Source organism: Thermobia domestica, chromosome 4, assembly GCF_964235325.1.
Source record: "Thermobia domestica chromosome 4, izTheDome1.hap1.1, whole genome shotgun sequence".
Classification (NCBI taxonomy): Eukaryota; Metazoa; Arthropoda; class Insecta; order Zygentoma; family Lepismatidae; genus Thermobia; species Thermobia domestica.
This window is the reverse complement of record NC_137457.1, coordinates 26,634,584-26,653,744: the sequence shown is the minus strand read 5'-3', so window position 1 is coordinate 26,653,744 and position 19,161 is coordinate 26,634,584. Positions and strand designations below refer to the sequence as shown.

Genomic DNA, 19,161 nt, shown 5'->3' with positions numbered 1-19,161 from the left:
GATTTTGTGAAGCTCACTTATATTTTTTCCCCACTAAGATTTCAATTTTCTCGTGAGATGTTCCTATTGATCTACTGTTCAGAGTTTCTTGGATAAGGATAGATGGAGAATACAAAATAAAGTAATCTTCTGAGGTTTAAATTAGGGATGGGCAAAACCGGTTTTATAAAAACCAAAAACTGGTTTCTAGAAAAATCCGAAAACCGACATTTCGGTTTTCTCCAAAACCGGTTCAGTTTTTCGTCGAAACCGGTTTCGGTTTTCTTTAAAACCGATTCGGTTTTCACCGAAATTGTTTCGGTAATTTTTTAAAAAACACACAAAACTATTTCTTTCGAAACGGAATCGTTTTTTGGAGAACAATTCAACACTATTATGGTCAGAAATAAAACCAATTTTTGAAAATCCTGAACCGGTTTTGAAGAAAACCGAAACTGGATCCGGTGAAACACCGAACCGATTTGAGAGAAAATGTAACTGGTTTTGAAGAAAACCTAAACCGGTTTCGGCGAAAACCGTTTCTTTAATTTTCACAAGCCGGGTTTGATTTAAATAACAAGCGAAAAACCACTTTTGTGTCCACCACTAGTTTAGTTTAATGCTCTGAATAAGTAGGTAGGTATGATTTATTTCCAGATTCTGAGAAGCGAGTTTCCAGACCTTTTTAATGCCAGATTGTAACACTCTTTTGGACAAAAGCGAGTTCTTTCTTATTCTACTACTGCTTGATATGTTTTAAGCAACAAGTAGTTTTAAGTCTTTAATCTGGCCCCAGGTCCAGGGCTGAAAATCCTTAGATACTTTCGTCTACCAAATCTTACCTAAATCACTTTTGAATTGTTAACTAGAATCTTCAAGAAAGCTTCTACCATCCCGAAAGCCGACGGAACTTGCTTAGAAAATGAACTTGATATTCTTATATTAATAAAGCAAAACTTTTCGTGAGATATCTCTCAAGTAACCAGCGGGTAGGAGCCGGTTTGTGTGTTTCAGAAACTCAAATAGAAGAAAACTCTTGTGTTTTTAGTTTACTTTGGGTAGACTTTTCTCATTTAAATTGTATTTCCTAAGTTATTACGAGCAGCATTCAGAAACTCAAATAGAAGAAAACTCTTGTGTTTTTAGAGTTTACTTGGGCAGACTTTTCTCATTTAAGTTATTTCCAAAGTTAATACGAGCAGCATTCAGAAACTCAAATAGAAGAAAACTCTTGTGTTTTTAGAGTTTACTTTGGCCAGACTTTTCTCATTTAAGTTGTATTTCCAAAGTTAGTACGAGCAGCATTCAGAAACTTAAATAGAAGAAAACTCTTGTGTTTTTAGAGTTTACTTTGGGCAGACTTTTCTCATTTTAGTTGTATTTCCAAAGTTATTGCAAGCAGTATTCAGAAGCTCAAATAGAAGAAAACTCCTGTGTTTTTAGAGTTCACTTTGGGCAGACTTTTCTCATTTAAGTTGTATTTCCAAAGTTAGTACGAGCAGCATTCAGAATCTCAAATAGAAGAAAAATCTTGTTTTTTTAGAGTTTACTTTAGGCAGACTTTTCTCATTTAAGTTGTGTTTCCAAAGTTAGTACAAGCAGCATTCAGAATCTCAAATAGAAGAAAAATTTTGTTTGTTTGAGAAAATGGAAATGGATATATTATTGAGTTAGAAAGTAACAGTTCATGAATATGATTTTCTTTTCTTGTTTTTTTCTAGTTAATTATCCTGTTTTTCGCCTAAAACAAAGAAGGGAGGTATACCCTTTTGGATACCCAGAACAATATCAAGAACAAATTATGAACGACGGAAGTGTGAGTGGAGATTACAACAACAATGACATCTCCAACGAGGAACGGATCTATTTTGACACCGCGCAGGCAGATGGTGTTCAAGAAATTGTGAGAGTTGTATTGGACGTTGTCCATAAGGCATTGGATGACTTGGACGATAGTAACGATGAAGACGATCAGGAGGAGAGACCAATTGAAAATAACATCAATGTGGTTATTAACGATGGTACCATTCAAAGTAGATCTCTCTCAACGGATACAATGACACCAGTGAACACAACAATAGAAGATAACTCATTAAGCGATCAAACGCCCGGGAAAAGGAAGTCTTCTTTGAAGGTTGTTACTGACCTAATTTCCAAAGTACTCACAGAGACACTGAAAAATTCGAGCATTTTGGACGATGATGAAGAAAAATGAATAATAATAAGCAAGTGCTTCTTGTAACTAAATGTTGCCAAGTGTCTTTCGATGTTATTTATTTTGTTTGTGTTTAATGGTATTGTTAATACTACTTGTGTGTATGTATATATATATGTTTGCTATTTAAAATTAAAAACACTATAATGTTAACTTATTGGTATCAAACGAAGTGTCTTCTGCAAGAGGAAAATTGTGCCACAAACTATGAATTTTTCCGTTGCATGACAACTATATGGTGAAATTTTTCTAAGCAAGAAAACTTAGCTGTCCACCGCGAGCACCTCTAACAATTTGATGGTTGACCGGCAGATCACGGTTGATAGTTAGCCATCCTCGACGGTTTGATATATTTATGATGCCGCCCTTATTTCCTGATTTTTTGAAAGTGAAACTCGGAAAACTTTGCCATTAATCTTCAAATAAACACCAAGAGACAGTTCGCAGTGGGTACTACTACTAGTAAAAATGGAATTAAGGTTCTTAGAAATATGGGGTAAACACCTCGTATGTTCAAAACAACCAAAACTAATTAATTACCATCTCTTGTATGTGTATTTATTAATCCTGTTTCTAGTAAACTAGATTAGATACTAGTTTAGCTATAGTTGTTTTAATAGACAAAGAACCAAAATGTAACTAGATACTTTAGAAATCTCATATTGGCAATACTTATTTCTTAAAAACAAAGTCTTAATTTACTGTGGGTTTTCAGTAAAGATGTGTAATATTTCAATAGATAATGGTTTAGCTTATAGTGTCCTTGTTTCCAAACTATATGCCTAAGTATGTTGAGAATCGATCAGCCAGCTCTTGATTACCTTCTAGTTACTTGCTTGTCTTGTCCACTTTTCTCAGTGCATTTTCCATGCTACAGGAATATACTTTTACTCAAACCTCATTCCACAAACTTCCAGAATCATTACACATGCTACTAGAGAGCCTGATCGTATGAAGCATTCCTTTGAACATGAAGAGGATCTAGTTAATCACCACGAGAGGGATTTGATGTTTGACATTTCCCCACAGCAGATTTTAAGCTTGCTATGACTTTGAAAAATTGTTAGTTGTGTTTCTCCTAGATTATATTCAATATTACAAAAGGAAGTACCTTATTCAACTTTGTTGAATGTTTATGACGTTCCTATGTTAATTAAAGTGATTTTATGACTATTTTAGTGTGATGTATGTGCTACGAAGAAACCAATAACAAAAGACTTGACTCAAAATAGGAAGAAGAATATTGAGGTTATTTTAAAGTATTTTAAATAGAATCTGGGAAATAGTAAGGAAATGTAGTGCTTCTCTCTACAGCATAGGGAGAATGCAAAGGAAGTGGGCATAAGTGGACCAATATCGCACAACTGCAAAGAACTGAGGAAGACAACACCAAAGGAAGAAAAATGCTCAAGAATATTGCATTAAGTAACATCAAGGCTGTTGCTAACAGCAATAGTTATTTGCTGAATAAGGAGAGATATAAATTCAATACAAAAACAGTTCGGGGACGACTACATGGCTTCGACTTTCGCTATTCTCGTTCAATAAAAATCAAACGTAACACTATGAACTAAAGTAGTAGAGGCCTCGTTATATGTAGTCGAGTCAGCAAACGTTTTCGGATTGCCCACGATCAATAACCTAGGGATATTTAGAACCACTCCTCTAAATATTGGTAGGGGCCTGATTTTGAGGGTCAAAGGTCAAAGTCAAAGTTTGACAGGACTAGGTCTGTGGTCCGGGGGTGTATAGGACCACGTAGGGTACTTTGACCCACATCAGATTCGTCTCGTTCCCTTTCATGAGTAATTACCGAAAGTACTAATTTCGAAGGTTTTTGGTCTCTTTGATGATGGTTTGGCAATTTTCAAAATTTAAAGTGTGCCTATAGATTCTCTCCAGGATGAAGCAGTTCTCCTATCCTAGACCACTATACTGCTTTATAACGTATTAAGCCCTCATCAATGAGGTCAGAAACCTCCGAAATGAAAACTTCTGGTAACATATATACCCAAGAAAGGTATACCCAAGGTACGCCCCTGCACCACGGTCCTAGTTCTGTCAAACTTTGACCTCAAAAATTAGATATGTCTACCAAAATTTAGAGAGGTGGTCCTAGGTATCCCTAGATCATTGACCCTGGACCATCCAAATTCTTTTGCTGACTCGACTAGATATAAGGATTCCTTTACTAGTAAAAGTTCGTCTTGCGCCATAGGTCACAAAGCTTCGACTGCAATGGTTATCAAAGCTGTGTTACTTGTATTCATGAGTGAAGGAATAAATAGATTTCATTCAAATACAACGTCACTTTTTTATTGTATAATTTATCAGAAACGTCATGAATGACAGAGTTTCTTATTTATCGTACTTCTAATGCTTTCTTGTAGGTTTGCTTCTCACATGAATCGATGGAAAGTAATGCAAGATGGGAAGAAATTGTGTTGCGACAATCTGAATCGCAATTACTTTCGAACTTAATCAAAGAAACTGTTAAAGTCACTGGTAAAATAGTTGTATGGAGCGTGGTATCATTCAAACCTACAGAGCGACTGTGTTTTGTTAATGATATCATGGGGAAAAAACAATGTCAACATGTATTAGATATTTGTCTAATTCCTCAGATAAGGAATAATATCTAGAAAATGATGGGATTTTATGTGTAATGGAGTTGGCTTACTTAAAATATTATGAATCATCTGCAGCAGCATGGAGCCAAAGTACAGGATTGGTCAGGGAACAGTCCATAATGTAATCCGATTGAAGAATGTAGTATGAGACGAAGAGTAAGGTCACACAAGTTCCATTTTGCGTTAGTATTTGCCAACTAAAAGAGCTTTTACAACGCGTACGGTAAAATGGCGAGGCTATTCCAGAGGTGGTCGCTCGGAACATCCAAAACATGTCATGATATTTTCAGGGTGTTGTTGAGGCAAAAGGTGCTGTAATAAACTTTTAACCACGCCATGTGATGCAACAATGACTATGCTGAATGTAAGCATTTGAAATGTGGTGATAACGTTGTAAATACTGAGGAATAAAATTATAAATTAAAATAATGTTTGGACATTCCGAATTCATTATTCGTTATCCACCCACTGTTATTTGTGTACAAGCCGAATTTGATTCCATTTACTTTTGCAAATAAATTGTTGGTAAAATTGATAGTGTCCTGATTAAGTATATAAACGTTTGGTTAGTTTTGCGTGTAATTTATAACTAAATAGTCCATAATAGTTTTGAAGTACGAGACAAGTTTGATTAGATTTTAGAATAAATATGAACTGATTGTAAGACGCTGTTCAATAAAAGAAAAAGAAAGAAAGATGTTTGGTTAATTTTAAGGATAACTATGAATGCCAGAAAGAGTACAAAACAATTTGCTTGGGCTTACTAAAAAAAGGTTTAAATGGTAGCAAAAATGTATAAGAAAAACAGTATGATTTTACGCAAGATATTATTGAAACAAATGTAAAAAGAAAGGTTTGTTAGGTTCAGTGGGGGATCTGGACCAGGACCTAGGCCCCCAAGTTTTTGAGTAACTAAAATAATTGAAGCTATTATTTATATATTTTTGAAAGTTTATAGTGAACTCATGATATAACCAGTGGCGGCTCGTGAGTATATGATATGGTAGTGCCAAAACGTACACAATAAATAATCGCATATCCGTAAAACTAAAGTACATGTAAAGGCACAAATAACATTATTTTATTACAGTCACACACACACACACACACATATATATATATATATATATATACAGAGAAAGAGAGAGAGAGAGAGTTATTTAGAATGAAGTTGTTTGTGCCTACAGTTAACTTATTATAAACATAAAGCAGATTTTGTCCAGCTTGCGACCCCTCTTCCCCAAACAACACACGGAAAACAAAATAAAGGATTGGTTGCATCACAACCACAAATTCGAACTGTTTTTCAAATATATGTTCATGTTAAATTGATGCAATCTTTCCTTATTGCGGATCACTTGCTTAACACATAATTTTAAATTAGGTATTTGCTTTCCTAAATTTCCTGCTTCCAAATGAAATGAAATGAAATGAAATTTTGAGTTTTACGTCCCACGGTTATGCCGGTTAGGCTAAAGGAGACGGTGATAATGAGTAATGAATGAAAAATGGTGGAATGAAGAAAGTGGGAGGAAACGGGAGAACCCCGAGAAAACCCACGCACACGGTTTCCTGCTTCCAGTTAGTTTGTCGTCATATGATAGGGATGAAAACGGATATTTCACTAAATTACTTGCCGCATTCATCGTAATGTATTGTTCTGGTTTCACGGAAAGTAGTTACAAATATAGAAAAAGAAGAAAACAGCACTACACTTTGGTGACGGATCCAGGGGGGAAGATGGGGGGATCGCCCCCCAGAAGAATAAACCTTCTTATTTTATACATATAAATAAAATCCATCCCAGAGTTTGAAGCTGTTATAAGTAGCTCTAAGTAGCAGTACGACAACCCACCGCCCCCCCCAGAAGTCGGTTCTGGATCCGCCCCTGCTACACTTAAATACTCAGCATCAAAACTTCGCAAAAATATATAATTGACAAGTTACATACACACACCACATTCAACACCACAAACACTCAGGCGCACAATGTGTTTATGTTTCAATTAGGGGGGATCATACCTGGGTTGACAACACAATAACGAAATAAACTCCAAATCGATTTTTGGGAGGGTCAAATCTAGATGGTACATATTGATATGTAATAAGTAACTAGTTTGGAAACACTGCAATAGTAACAATTGAATCAGGAGTCACGTGTTAGAATTCCAGGCGACTTTACTCCGAAACAAAGCCCTCTTTCCTAGAGCATCAAAACATGACGAAACAAATCTCCCGCTTCGAGCCACCTTCGATTGTGGCACAAAACGCTAGTTATTTCTCCGTACTTTCCTCCTGCTCTCCAACTAACGAGCATGCGCACAAACCATTTTTAGAACAGTCGGGAGAGCACGGGAGAACTTGGCACGAAGAAAGTAGAGATAGGCCTATGTACTGCTAGCGTGCGAGTAATTCTGAGCGCATTCAATCACTGAGCGCGACTCAAACCAGCTTCTCGTGAGCAGTGATGACGTTGCAAATAAAGTATTGTGTATAAAATTAAAAAGTTTGTTATTTAGTAAGATGCAAATATTATTTATATTATTTTTTGTATTATTTGTGGTAGTGCCACGGCACATTGGCTCCCCTTCAGCGGCCGCCGCTGGATATAACTATTATAGTCTGAGGTCTAGCTTGCCCCCCAGTTTTTACTTTCTACATCCATCCCTGCTTGCTAGGTTTAAGAATAAGTATGTGATAAATAATACACTGATCAAGATTTTTTGTAAAACCAAGATTAAAGACGTAGGAACAAAATGTACCAAGAAAGTTTGGTTGAATTTAGAGTAAAAATATGTTTCACTATGTATTATTCGGAACACAAACTAAGTTTGGGTCGAAAATAAACATTAATGACCATATGAATTTGTATATTTTTGAAAAAATAAACAAGGTTGGTTAGGTTAAGAATAAATATATTAGACTATGTACTGTTCTGAAAGAAAACAAAGCAGTTTATGTTCAAATAAACCTGAATAAGCATGTGATTTTGTACAGAAAGAGTACCAAGCAAGTTTGGTTAGGTTGAGAACAAATATTTTTGACTATGCATTGTTCTGAAAGAAATCAAAGCAGTTTATGTCTAAAATAAACATGAATTAGCATGTGGTATTGTACAGAAAGAGTATGAAGTAAGTTTAGTTAAGTTGAGAACAAATATACTTGATTATGTACTGTTCAAGAACAAAACAAAACAAGTTTATGTCTAAAATAAACATGAATAAGCATGTAATATTGTACAGAAAGAGTATGAAGCAAGTTTGGTTAGATTGAGAACAAATGTATTTGACTATACACTGTTCAGGGAGAATAAAAGGAAGTTTATGTCGGAAATGAATATGAGTGAACATGTGATTTTGTACAGAAAGAGCACGGAGGAAGTTTGGTTAGGTTCAGGACAAATATACTTGATTCATACTTTTAAGGAAGAAAATGAAACAAGTTTGTGTCGAGTACGAAGCAAGTTTGGTTAGGTTGAGAACGTTCTACCCAACTATGCGCTGTTGAGGAAGAATAGAAAGCAAGTTTATGTCGAAAATAAATGTGAATAATTATGTCAATTTGAACACAAAGAGTAAGAAACAAGTTAGGTTAAGTTGCGAAAAAATAAGTAAGTAATTTTTACTGAAATACTGTTAAGTTAAAGATCAAAAGAAGTTTGGTTTGATAGAAGACAGACAAACAATTCGAAATGTACTACACAAATTTGATTAGATCTCCATTAAACTTGATTAACAGAATGACAAATTATGTAACAGGAAAAAATTCAGCCTTTTGTTACATTTAAGCTTGTAAAGCCTCGCTTCTGAGAGGACAGTAAACTTAAACTCTTGCACTTAAGATAACTCCCGAGAGCAAGTAATCAATCATACCCTTAGAAAATTAAAGAACAAATCAAATTATTCCTCTTTAATAAAAGGTGTCTATTTAAAAAAGCAACTTTTGAAATAACCGCAATGTCTGCTCAGTAAGTTGGTAGTAATGAACATTACCCAATTTTTCTCAGAACATTACCCAATTTCTCACTCGTAACAGAAAATAGATAATGACTATGGCACTATTTAGCTCTCCGTGACCACTAACCTCAAAGACTACAGATGAAAATCGTATAACAGTCAGTGCTGCCAACTTACTAGAACATAAATGGTGGTCATTTCAAAAATTTCTATCTTTATGGAACGTCCTTTATTCTAATTATAAATTAATGTTAAATATAAAGACTCATCCAGCTGCACAGATAATAGACCTACCAGTTAGAGATGGTAACTGAGCAAACTGCTAATGTTGGGCCTACACTATAATTTGTTAACTTTAGCGGGCAGTCACTAACAAACCAATGTCATCATAGCCCTTTCGGAAGAAGCAAAATTTCGATTAGAAGTGGAGTTTGAAACTGTCGGATAAATAAAGGCAAACTATTGGTTGTACAACATATTCATTAAACTAAGTTGGAGCAAGGTATTTTATCCAACCTTACCGAGCATGAGCTTATTAACTGTCCTGCTGTTGTAAAGTGTGTCAATGTGGACATATTTGTGTAACTAGGTTTTAAGGCAATACGTTCTGTATCATATACACTGACATTAAAACTGGAATACAGTATTCTCAATATAGTACAACATGATTAGAAAAAAAAGGTGAAATCGATTTATCACCGGTACAAACATAACACACGAAGCCTAGTTTAACTTTGAATTTCTTTCATGCGTACAGTCTAGTTTGATATTTCTATACTTTTAACACCGAGGATTGTTGTACACCGTATTAAGAACGCATTGTCATCTTAACCCTGAAACCACTTATCTTGCAGTTACTAAAGTTTCTAAATGAAAAAGACAATTATTAGAGAAATTCCATGATGATGGAATATTTGTTGGAACAATAATGTGACAGGAAACGGACGTACCCGAGAAACCCAGTAAACGATGTTGTCCACTACAAACTTACTTGATCGGAGATCGAACCAGGTACCCCACGTACTACAAGTAAGCATTCTACCACTGAGCAACTAGTCCCCCCCCCCCGCCTGTAAAGTTTAAAATTGTGATTACTCGTCTGAATATCAGTAAAGGGAACAATGGCTTCAAGCATTTGCATGAATGGTTATATTATTGTTCTTAGTTGCAATATGATTATGAAATTTTAAGTGAACATCTTTTGGCTACAATGCGATGTCACTCAATATAGCCTCCATCTGTTGTGACGCATTTCATCCAATGTTCTTTCCATGCCTTGAATGCACTTTGGTAATATTCAGGTGGCTGACTTTACACCATTGTTTTATACAAGAAATGGGAGCCTTGTCACTGTCGAATGCTTTTCCTCGCAGGTAGGTCTTCAGGCAACCAACCAGGAAGAAATCCGAAGGAGCCAAATCCGGACTATAGATAGACTGAGGGATGACTTCTCATCGTATTTTCATGATTTTCTGCTGTATTATAATGATTGTGTGAGGTTCGGTATTGTCGTGATGGAATTTGATTACCTTACCTTGCAGCTCCAGTCTCTTGGTCTGAAAAGCACGTCGTACCTTATCCAGTGACAAAAAATAACACTGCTTGTTAATTGTGGACTTTTAATATTCCAGGAGGTCTATGAAAATTACACCGAATTGATAGTAGAAAATAGCCAGAATTTCCTGGCCTGATCTTGAATGTCAAGGGTTTCTTAACCACTGCAACCAACGTTGGATACTGGAGCGGTCTAACGTATGATCCCCATAAACTGGCAGCAACTTCCCGTGGCTGTTGTGGTTGATTCATCACCGGTTTCGAACAGGAATTCTATTACCAAACATTGTAATATCCTAATTTCTACTTCAGTGTGGTTTACCTATGAACAACAGGTAACAATAATTGTTACTGTTTTGAAGCCAAAGGATGAAACTATGTTCACCTAAAACTTCATCATCACGTTCCACTATACTCATCTGTACAAGACTTATTGAACACCCTTTGAACAATAAAGAAAGCTAATAATGGACGTAGCTAAAATGGTAATATCTAAAGCGAGTATATTTCGCGAATGTGGAATAGCAGAAGTATAAATAAGAGTGGACAAATTATGAAGAAATCTATTCTTGTGTCTTTGGTCGTAAGTGATGTTAGACTGCAAAGTATATAAGGTTGAGTCGTTAAGGATACTGTGGACGCGTCATTAGTCCTAAAACGGCACAAAATCTAATCTGTACTGAATCTAAACGACACTAGTCCTACCCGGCACAAGATCATGTAACACTAGTACTACGACACTAGTCCTACCCACACGAAAAAAGTGACTTTATTATATAGACTTTAAAAAAAACAACTAAAAGTAGGCTTTTCTAGAACTAAAATGTTTGATAGTTTTTTTTAAAAAACAAAAATGTAAATTCCCCCTTTTTATTTTTACAATAGATACTATGGTTAGAGAATATTTGTCATGTACGATAGTGGTATAATTCAATACTCAATCATATACACAAGAAGAATTCGGAAGTTTCGGAAGTATTTTGAAGGCAATTCTTTTCCGTTTTTGTTTATGTAATTATTCAAGTATAATGTTGAGAAAATGAAGGTATATTTTTAATAATATCGTTTTTAAGTAAAGCGTTAAGGTGTTTTTGATTCGAGACTGATTTGTGCATTTGTAATCATTATAAAAAGAATTTGTTTTCTCTTTAATGCTACTTTTTTTTTGTTTGTTTGTTGTAGTCATGAGAAAATAGAGGTAGACCACATATCTTTAGCACATGTCTTCGATTTGTAATTAACTCAAGTATGGAGAAAGTCATTTTATTATTTGTTCGTACAAACACGTAAGCATGTACTATAAAATTCAAGGAAATGGTTGCATCGCTTTTTATTCCAGATTACAGTTCAACTCCCTTAGAGTGAATTTGAAAATGGAATGAAATCTTTCTGTTCAACGTCCCACGATTATTCCTTTTATAATAAGGAAAACGGATGATTAAGGCAAATGAATGATGATGGAATAATTGGTGGAATGTGAATGCTGGAGGAAACATGAATACTCCGAGAAAACCTACGGACACGATGTAGCCCACCACAAACTTACGTGGGCGGAGATCGAACCAGAGACCCTACACACGAGAGGTCAGCGCTCTGGTGCTGAGTCACCGTGTCCCCCTACATCATATTGTGTCAAATTCAATTTTTTAAAAAAATAAAATTATCGTAACTCTATCCTTGGCTTCGGATTGGATATTGTAACAGAAACACTAACCAAAGCATAAAAGCACACTGTATTCAAAACTATTATGTGTTATAGTTTCGGATACCTACGACATCCTTCATCAGACTACTATATACACATCAGATAGTGTGTGTTATATGCCTGATGAAGGATGTGGTAGATATCCGAAACTATAACACATAATAGTTTTAAATACAGTGTGCTTATAAGCTTTGGTTAGTATTTCTTTTGTTATAAAATTCTCGTGAATCATTTTTCTTAAATCGTGGACATAGGATAAATTTATCTTTTCGTTCTTCGCAAATTTCAACCACAAGGGAAAAGGAATGATTGGATAAATTGTGGCAAATTTGAATGTTCTTTACGAAGGTTTAATGAAAAATCGTTTTATTATCATAACAACCATATGAATGTACTTGCAACACTTTCTTTTATTCATTTTATAGTCTTGTTCTCAAAATCCAAACGATAGGCGTGTTTACAAACGTTTGAGGAAGGCAGATACTAAGAGTAACTAAAATTGCTTACCTTTGTAGAGTTGGACAGATAGAATACCGATCGAATCAAATGGTAGAAGCTAGCTTAGGCTTCCTTCAATAAATCTGAAGAAATATATTTGGGGTAGTAATCATTTCAACGGAACTAAGAAATTACTCTCTATGTTGTAAATTCAATAAACGTCAAAGTGAGCAATTATTAATTACTGCTTAAATAAATACTATCATCTTAACTGCAACTTAACTAACTATAGGAGTTGCACGCTGAAGTGAGATATTACTTTTACTGAACCCAAAATATGGCAAAAGGAATGGGAAAGGATGCTATCAAAATGCCAACCTTCACTTCATTTTAAAATCAATCGCATTAGGTTTTTCCGATAAGAAGTGGTGATTTTATCCTGTCATACTTCCTAAAGTAACAGGTAATACTTTCACTTGAGCTTTAAAAATCCATGGAATGAATGCAAGGACAAATTCAACGATCTGGGATTAAACTCCTGATAGTTGATAATGGAATAAATTTTGGACGAATTAACAGTAATATAATTATAAGGTAAATGATTTCAAGTTGTAACACCTCAAATTTTTTCTCAGAACCGTAATCGATAGTAACGTGCTGTTTGTTTTAAAATATGCTTCTTGTACTAAACCGTTGCATTACTTTTAGTATAAGAAGAATAAATGTAGGGGGCGCGGCGGCTCAGTGGTAGAGCGTTCACCTCCTGTACTTGGCATCCCAGCTCGCACCGTGTGGACTTTGTGGTGGACAAACACCATGCTCGTGGGTTTTCTTGGGGTTCTCCCGTTTTCTCCCAGTTTCTTCATTCCACAGTTTCATTTATTTCTCATGATCACCGTCTCCTTTAGCCTAGCCGGCATAATCGTGGGACGTAAAACTCAAAGATTTCATTTTAATTAATTTCAAGAATAATATGTAAAATTATATTTGAAATACTGTTGAAGACTTGGTAGATTAAGAAATGTCACACCGAGAATCAACTATGTACGTATTCGAACTCGAACAATGCACCTTAATAATTCTATAAAATGCTGTAGAGCTAACATTTCGGTTACTCCCGTGTTATCGCGTATGTCCAAGTGAGACTATACTTTGATTTGTTTGGATTACCAGATCTATCCAAATGACACTTGGTTCGAAAAGCGATTCCCGACTTCGGTGACGTCAATAAAAGTTGTGACCAAAGTGATCCAAGTTACAGCACTACCAAATAATTTACCAAGAAATAAGAGTTGATTAATTTGATTAGAATTTCAGTTTAGCGTCTCTTTCAGAAGCAAAGGTATATAAGACTTGACCCATAGGTTAATATGGAATCTGAGCTATATGATCTCCCGCCGGGGATCGAACTCGTGTCTTCCACTAAGAAATAAGAGTGTACGATATCAATAGCAAAGAAACATTTGCAAGATGATCAATCTAAACATAATGGGTCTTATGCAGAGTAGTTTTAACGTATAATTAGCATCATACTAAAGGCCTGACTACTACAGGAAACATGTGTTAGTCGAACTCTTTAGTATGTCACTGATCACGCGTCTGAATGATTTTGCGTAAGGCAAAATATTATGTATTCTCAATTGAATTTTCACTTTTATCAAAAGTATTTTTTAAGTTCGGAGCTAATGGTAAATTATTACATGAACGATTTGCAGTACTGAAAAGGTGTTGAGGAAAATACTCAACTAAATCTGAGAAAATTGAGAAAAAGGAATCCGAAACGGTGTCAAACATTTTCCATGCAAAAGTGTGATGCCACTGTTTTTGTAAGCTATTGAAAATGATATAAAAGTTTTGAATTTAACGTCCCATGATTGTATCTTTTAGGCTAAGGGAGACAATGATTAAAGCAAATGAATAATAATGGAAAAATTGGTGGAATGAAAAGAGGGAGGAAACGGGAGTGCCCAAGAAAACCCATGGACACGGTGTTGTCCACCACAAACTTACTTGGTCAGGGATCGAACCAGGGTACTCACGCAGCAGAGATAAACGCTTTACCACTTTAGTATTTATTATACTGTCACAATTATTACATGGGAAAATTACATAGATACGAAATAGGAGTAACCTAGGACCGACAACTGGTAAGAAATGGCTGGGTGTAGTTTTCACTGAACCGACTCGTCTGAAGGTTGATGATGGCAATGCATCACAAGGAAAAGGTTAAGAATCACAACTCATTGCCTCCTTGGCCTTCCCGACAATGGAGCAGAGCCACTTGCAAAAAGCCACAGCTAGATGTTCTTTCTAAATGTTCTAATGTTGTTTCCGACTTAAAAATATTTGCGGCGTTCCTTTTGTAAACCACTGAGCCACCGTGCCAGCTTTGTAAGCTATTGAGAAACTAATGGTTGGACAGGAACAAAAGTCTTTTGAGAAATGAAACTGAACAATGTTTCAGCGTTCAGCCTTAAATGGCTACTGGGGTGCCATATTTTAGTCAACGTAAAAAAAATCTTAACAGACAAAACTTACAATTTGGTTGTTGATAGAATGGAAAATGTTGTTTATATATCGTTCTCCACATTAAACATAACTCGTTTTTGATAGCAATAAATTATTTGCACACACAAGACAGCACCAATATTATTAATCTCTACACTGTAAATCAAAAAGGTTTAACTTTATACAAAAAAGGTGGCAGCATTTAGGTTGCACCTCAAAGTGGAAGTGAAGGGTGTAAAGTTTCCACCGGATGATTTGTTACACTCCAAAGGTGTACATCAGGGCGGCGATTAGAGGGCAAGAGGGGACAGTTGCCCCCCACTTTTTGAAGTGACTTCTTAGAGTATATAGTTTCATTTTGAGATGTAAAGTTTTTGAATGTATTACTGGTTCATAATAGATAATAATGGTGTCATATAATATTTGCCGCTGCGTGAGTACGTATTGGTTGTCTTCCTGTGGAGTTAAGAAAGCTACAGGAAATGCGTTTTAATTGCAATTCAAAGCAATTAATAAGCAATTGCGTATATCTTTAAAGGCCGTAGCACATACAGTAGTGTAGTATTTGCTGTCTTTCATTTTCTAACAGTAATAACATACATTTAATGGCATGTGTGGAATTAAAAATATAAGTTCTTCATTAATCCCCAGTTTCAATATAACTTCTATATAACAAACCTCATTATTCATTACTATGATTAATATTATCCTTTTTTTGATTTGTTTTGTAAATTTGATATTAAATAATCTGGTCGCACAATTTTCCAGGCAGGACTTTAAGATGTTCATGAGCAAGGAATCAAATCTCTTCTTATCTTTCGTTGTTTAAGAGTACAAAGGGCTAGTACCTACTTGCGTTGCTCTTGTCAATTTACTTAATAAAATATGAAATACGATATACGGTATTTGAACTGAAAAAGATAGTATCCTATTAGTTATATAACCATTGACGCGCCTACTCACTTCGGACGCATCCCCTACAGACCCATTAGCTTCGCCCTATTCTGACTCGGTTAGATAGCATTCCTGCTTTTTATGGTCACCTAGCACCGGTTGCTTTGTGCTTTTGCACGATCTTATGACATGCATACGGAAACCGGATTTATACGCAAATCGTAAAAGAATTGTAATATTTCAACAATTATCTCTGGTGGCCCCCTTAAATGTTAACTATGCTAAATTAGATATTTTCATGTCGCTCAGCGCAATTTTTTTAGGAGACAATAAGAAGGAAATTAGTGAAAGAGTTATAATTTTTCAACAATTATTTCGAGTGGAGCGTCAAAAGTAAACTTGAACACTGCATAATACATGATAAAAACTCACTTACGTACGTGCTACGTTGTTCGGTAATTTCCATGCATACTGTATGTTATTATCCACAATACTTCTGCATTACTGCAGGAATAGTGAACCATTCCTGCATTCAATAATAACTATATAATTTATGGCAGGGACGGCGTTAAGGGTGGGCGGGGGTGGGCAACCGCCCACCCCATGGATGGCCTCGCCCACCCCAACAGAAGTAGAATAACGGAGGTGACCAGTGCCGGATTTAGGTTTGATGGGGCCCTAAGCTATTGAAGATAATGGGACCCTTTGTATTTCTAGCTTTCTTTTTCAGCGACAAAATTTCACCTTCTTTGTCTGAATATATGCTATATGGTAATTTATGGACCTAATACATATCTAAATACATTTTCGTATATATTTCGTTATCTTAACTTACTGTTTTGAAGATATTACAAAAAAACTGTAAAATTTGTAAAATTAACAGTGGTTTAATTTGGTCCCAATAAAGCCCCTTGCCGATCTCCTCTCTTTTCTTTTTGCACCAACTATGATCAACGCTTCACGTCATGCTCCTACAATATGTGGAGGCCGCATCATTTCTCATTTCATGTTGTTTCTATTCAGTTGTGTAAAGTTTGAAACGTTTCCAGGGATCCGATGTAAGTAAATACGCCTGAATAGCATCCAAGGTTGGTAATTACTGCCTGAAGCTCAACTAATCATGTGAGATTTTTCCAGGTCAGGTTACTAGAGTAACTCAAAATGGAATGCAACCCTCGAAGATTACACAAGGTGTAATACGACACAAGTTCGCTGGAAGTAGAGACGAACCTAGAAGGTTAAAACTGAAGGAGGGGCAACTAAAACCCAGATTATGGTAGATATATCGTGAGTTTACTATAAATTTTCAAAAATATGTAAGTAATGGCTTCAATTATTTTTGTCACTCAAAAAACTGAGGGCTTAGACCTCTCCGGCACCTGGTTAGATACGTCTCTGGCTGAAAATCATAAAAATATCGTTGAACAACCTAACTGTTGCAATAAAATTATTATAAGACCTATAAATGTACGTAGTATCTTTTTTATGCGACGTGAAAAGATGTTGGTACTTTGCCTTGCTATGTAGTAACTAGTGCCGATAATCTAATGCATTCAGCCTGCTGCATACTAACTTACACAAGGTAAATTCGAGCAGTTCTGAACGTAACAATAGATAAAATACTGTTAATATATACAAACGAACGACTCATATGCCTAGAACGAATGGATGAAATCACTATGATTCGTGCTCCTATTCTTTCCTTTAGTCATAGGGGCGGATCCATTCTGAATGTTTGTAGGGGGGCAGTTGTTCGAAGTCAATAGGTTTTATTTTACGTTTATAATACAAAGGTGAAAACTCTTAGGATAGGTTTCTGGGGGGCGATCGCCCCCTGGATCCGCCCCTGTGATCCATTATTGCACTCTATAGATCACTATATGAGCTCCTCCGTGGCTAAGCGGTTAGCGTACGCACCGTTGGCGTGGGAGACCTGGGTTCGATTCCCGGCGGGAGCTCATGTGGTTCGGATTCCACGTTAATCAGTAGGTCCCGTCTCATATAGCCAGAGTTGGCGTGGGTCAATGAAAACTTGACCCACGACCCACTGACCCACCACCCACCGTGACCCACGACCCAGTGACCCACAGTAGGTAGGTTTCCGAATCTGACCGCCCTGAGGCGATATTATATTAATCGTGGCCTTTTATTGTGTATTACGGGCTTTTTAGCGCCGCGGTGTTGCCAAATTATGCCCTAAAAGGGTTGAAATTCCCTATATTTTGTATATTTATAGTGTAAATCATGCAACATTGTAAGATATAATTTAATTAAATTTTGATATCAATTTAATTAACCCTTTAATTAAACTCTTATCAAATTGATTACCCCCTTTAATCAAACAGCTATTAATTTATTCAATTAAAGATGATTACGTAGAATTAATGTAATCGCGTATGATGATATACGTACCGTTATTACCTTATAGTGGTGTTTAATTACGAACGGGTTTAATGTATTATTGAAGTAATGACTGCAATTATTTTGGATTGATAACGCTTGGCAGATGGTGCCGCTGGCGCCATTACTGTCTGGTTATGCCGTGACTTCCCTTTATACTTTTTTGCCCGTCCACTTTGTATATTACCGACTGCCCGACAGCCGCACTGTATTGAACGTTAGCTTTCCGCTGGCGCCATTACTGTTGCGAGTTTTAGCACGCCCTTTTTGTATATTTGCCGTGGACGCTAATGGTATTTTCCATTTATAGATATTGGCACACTTTGTATATTTATCCAATATTTTAACTTAAGTAAGAAGAGAAAGTTTACTTACCTTTGATGACACGCCCGCTATTTTGCTGTTTATTTTCTGGTTGCGGTCGGTGGTTCATTGATGTTGACCATTTTCCTTATGACGTAGAAGAACTTGTTGCGCGAACCGAAAGCAACCAAATATTGCGATACCGCCATTGTATTTTCGGTTTTAGGTATATTTATAACCTCGGTTGACTATTTGATTCAGGCTATTTTTGAATTTAATAAAATAATAATTAATTGGCTGAATATATAAATTTGATATTGTAATTTTATGAAAAACATAATTATTGTGCACTTATGTATTGAAGAATTTTTAAAAAAGTAAGAGAAACTATACATTATTGGAGTGGCGATATTTTTTATGGCGCTTACACGTACACTGTCTGAAACTAGCTATGTTTACAAGCTAACGTTGTATGTTGGTACTTTTATGTTGCTTTTTTCCGGAAGCATGGCTTATATGACATTGATTGCAGGTATAGCATTTGATTGTAGGATATTTGTTGTACCTTGCAAGTCAGAA

The 19,161-nt window shown here is 35.8% G+C and overlaps 1 protein-coding gene across 1 annotated transcript in view; it reads left to right on the top strand.

Moving 5' to 3' along the window:
- The window catches only part of LOC145683279 (uncharacterized), a 36,792-nt gene extending 34,546 nt beyond the window's left edge, over positions 1 to 2,246 (top strand). The window contains exon 4 of the mRNA XM_081754644.1: positions 1,701 to 2,246. Within this exon, the coding sequence (XP_081610770.1) occupies positions 1,701 to 2,194 (494 nt within the window). The 3' untranslated portion in view covers positions 2,195 to 2,246. The remainder of the gene's footprint in view (positions 1 to 1,700) is intronic.
- The last annotated feature ends 16,915 nt before the right edge of the window (positions 2,247 to 19,161 follow it).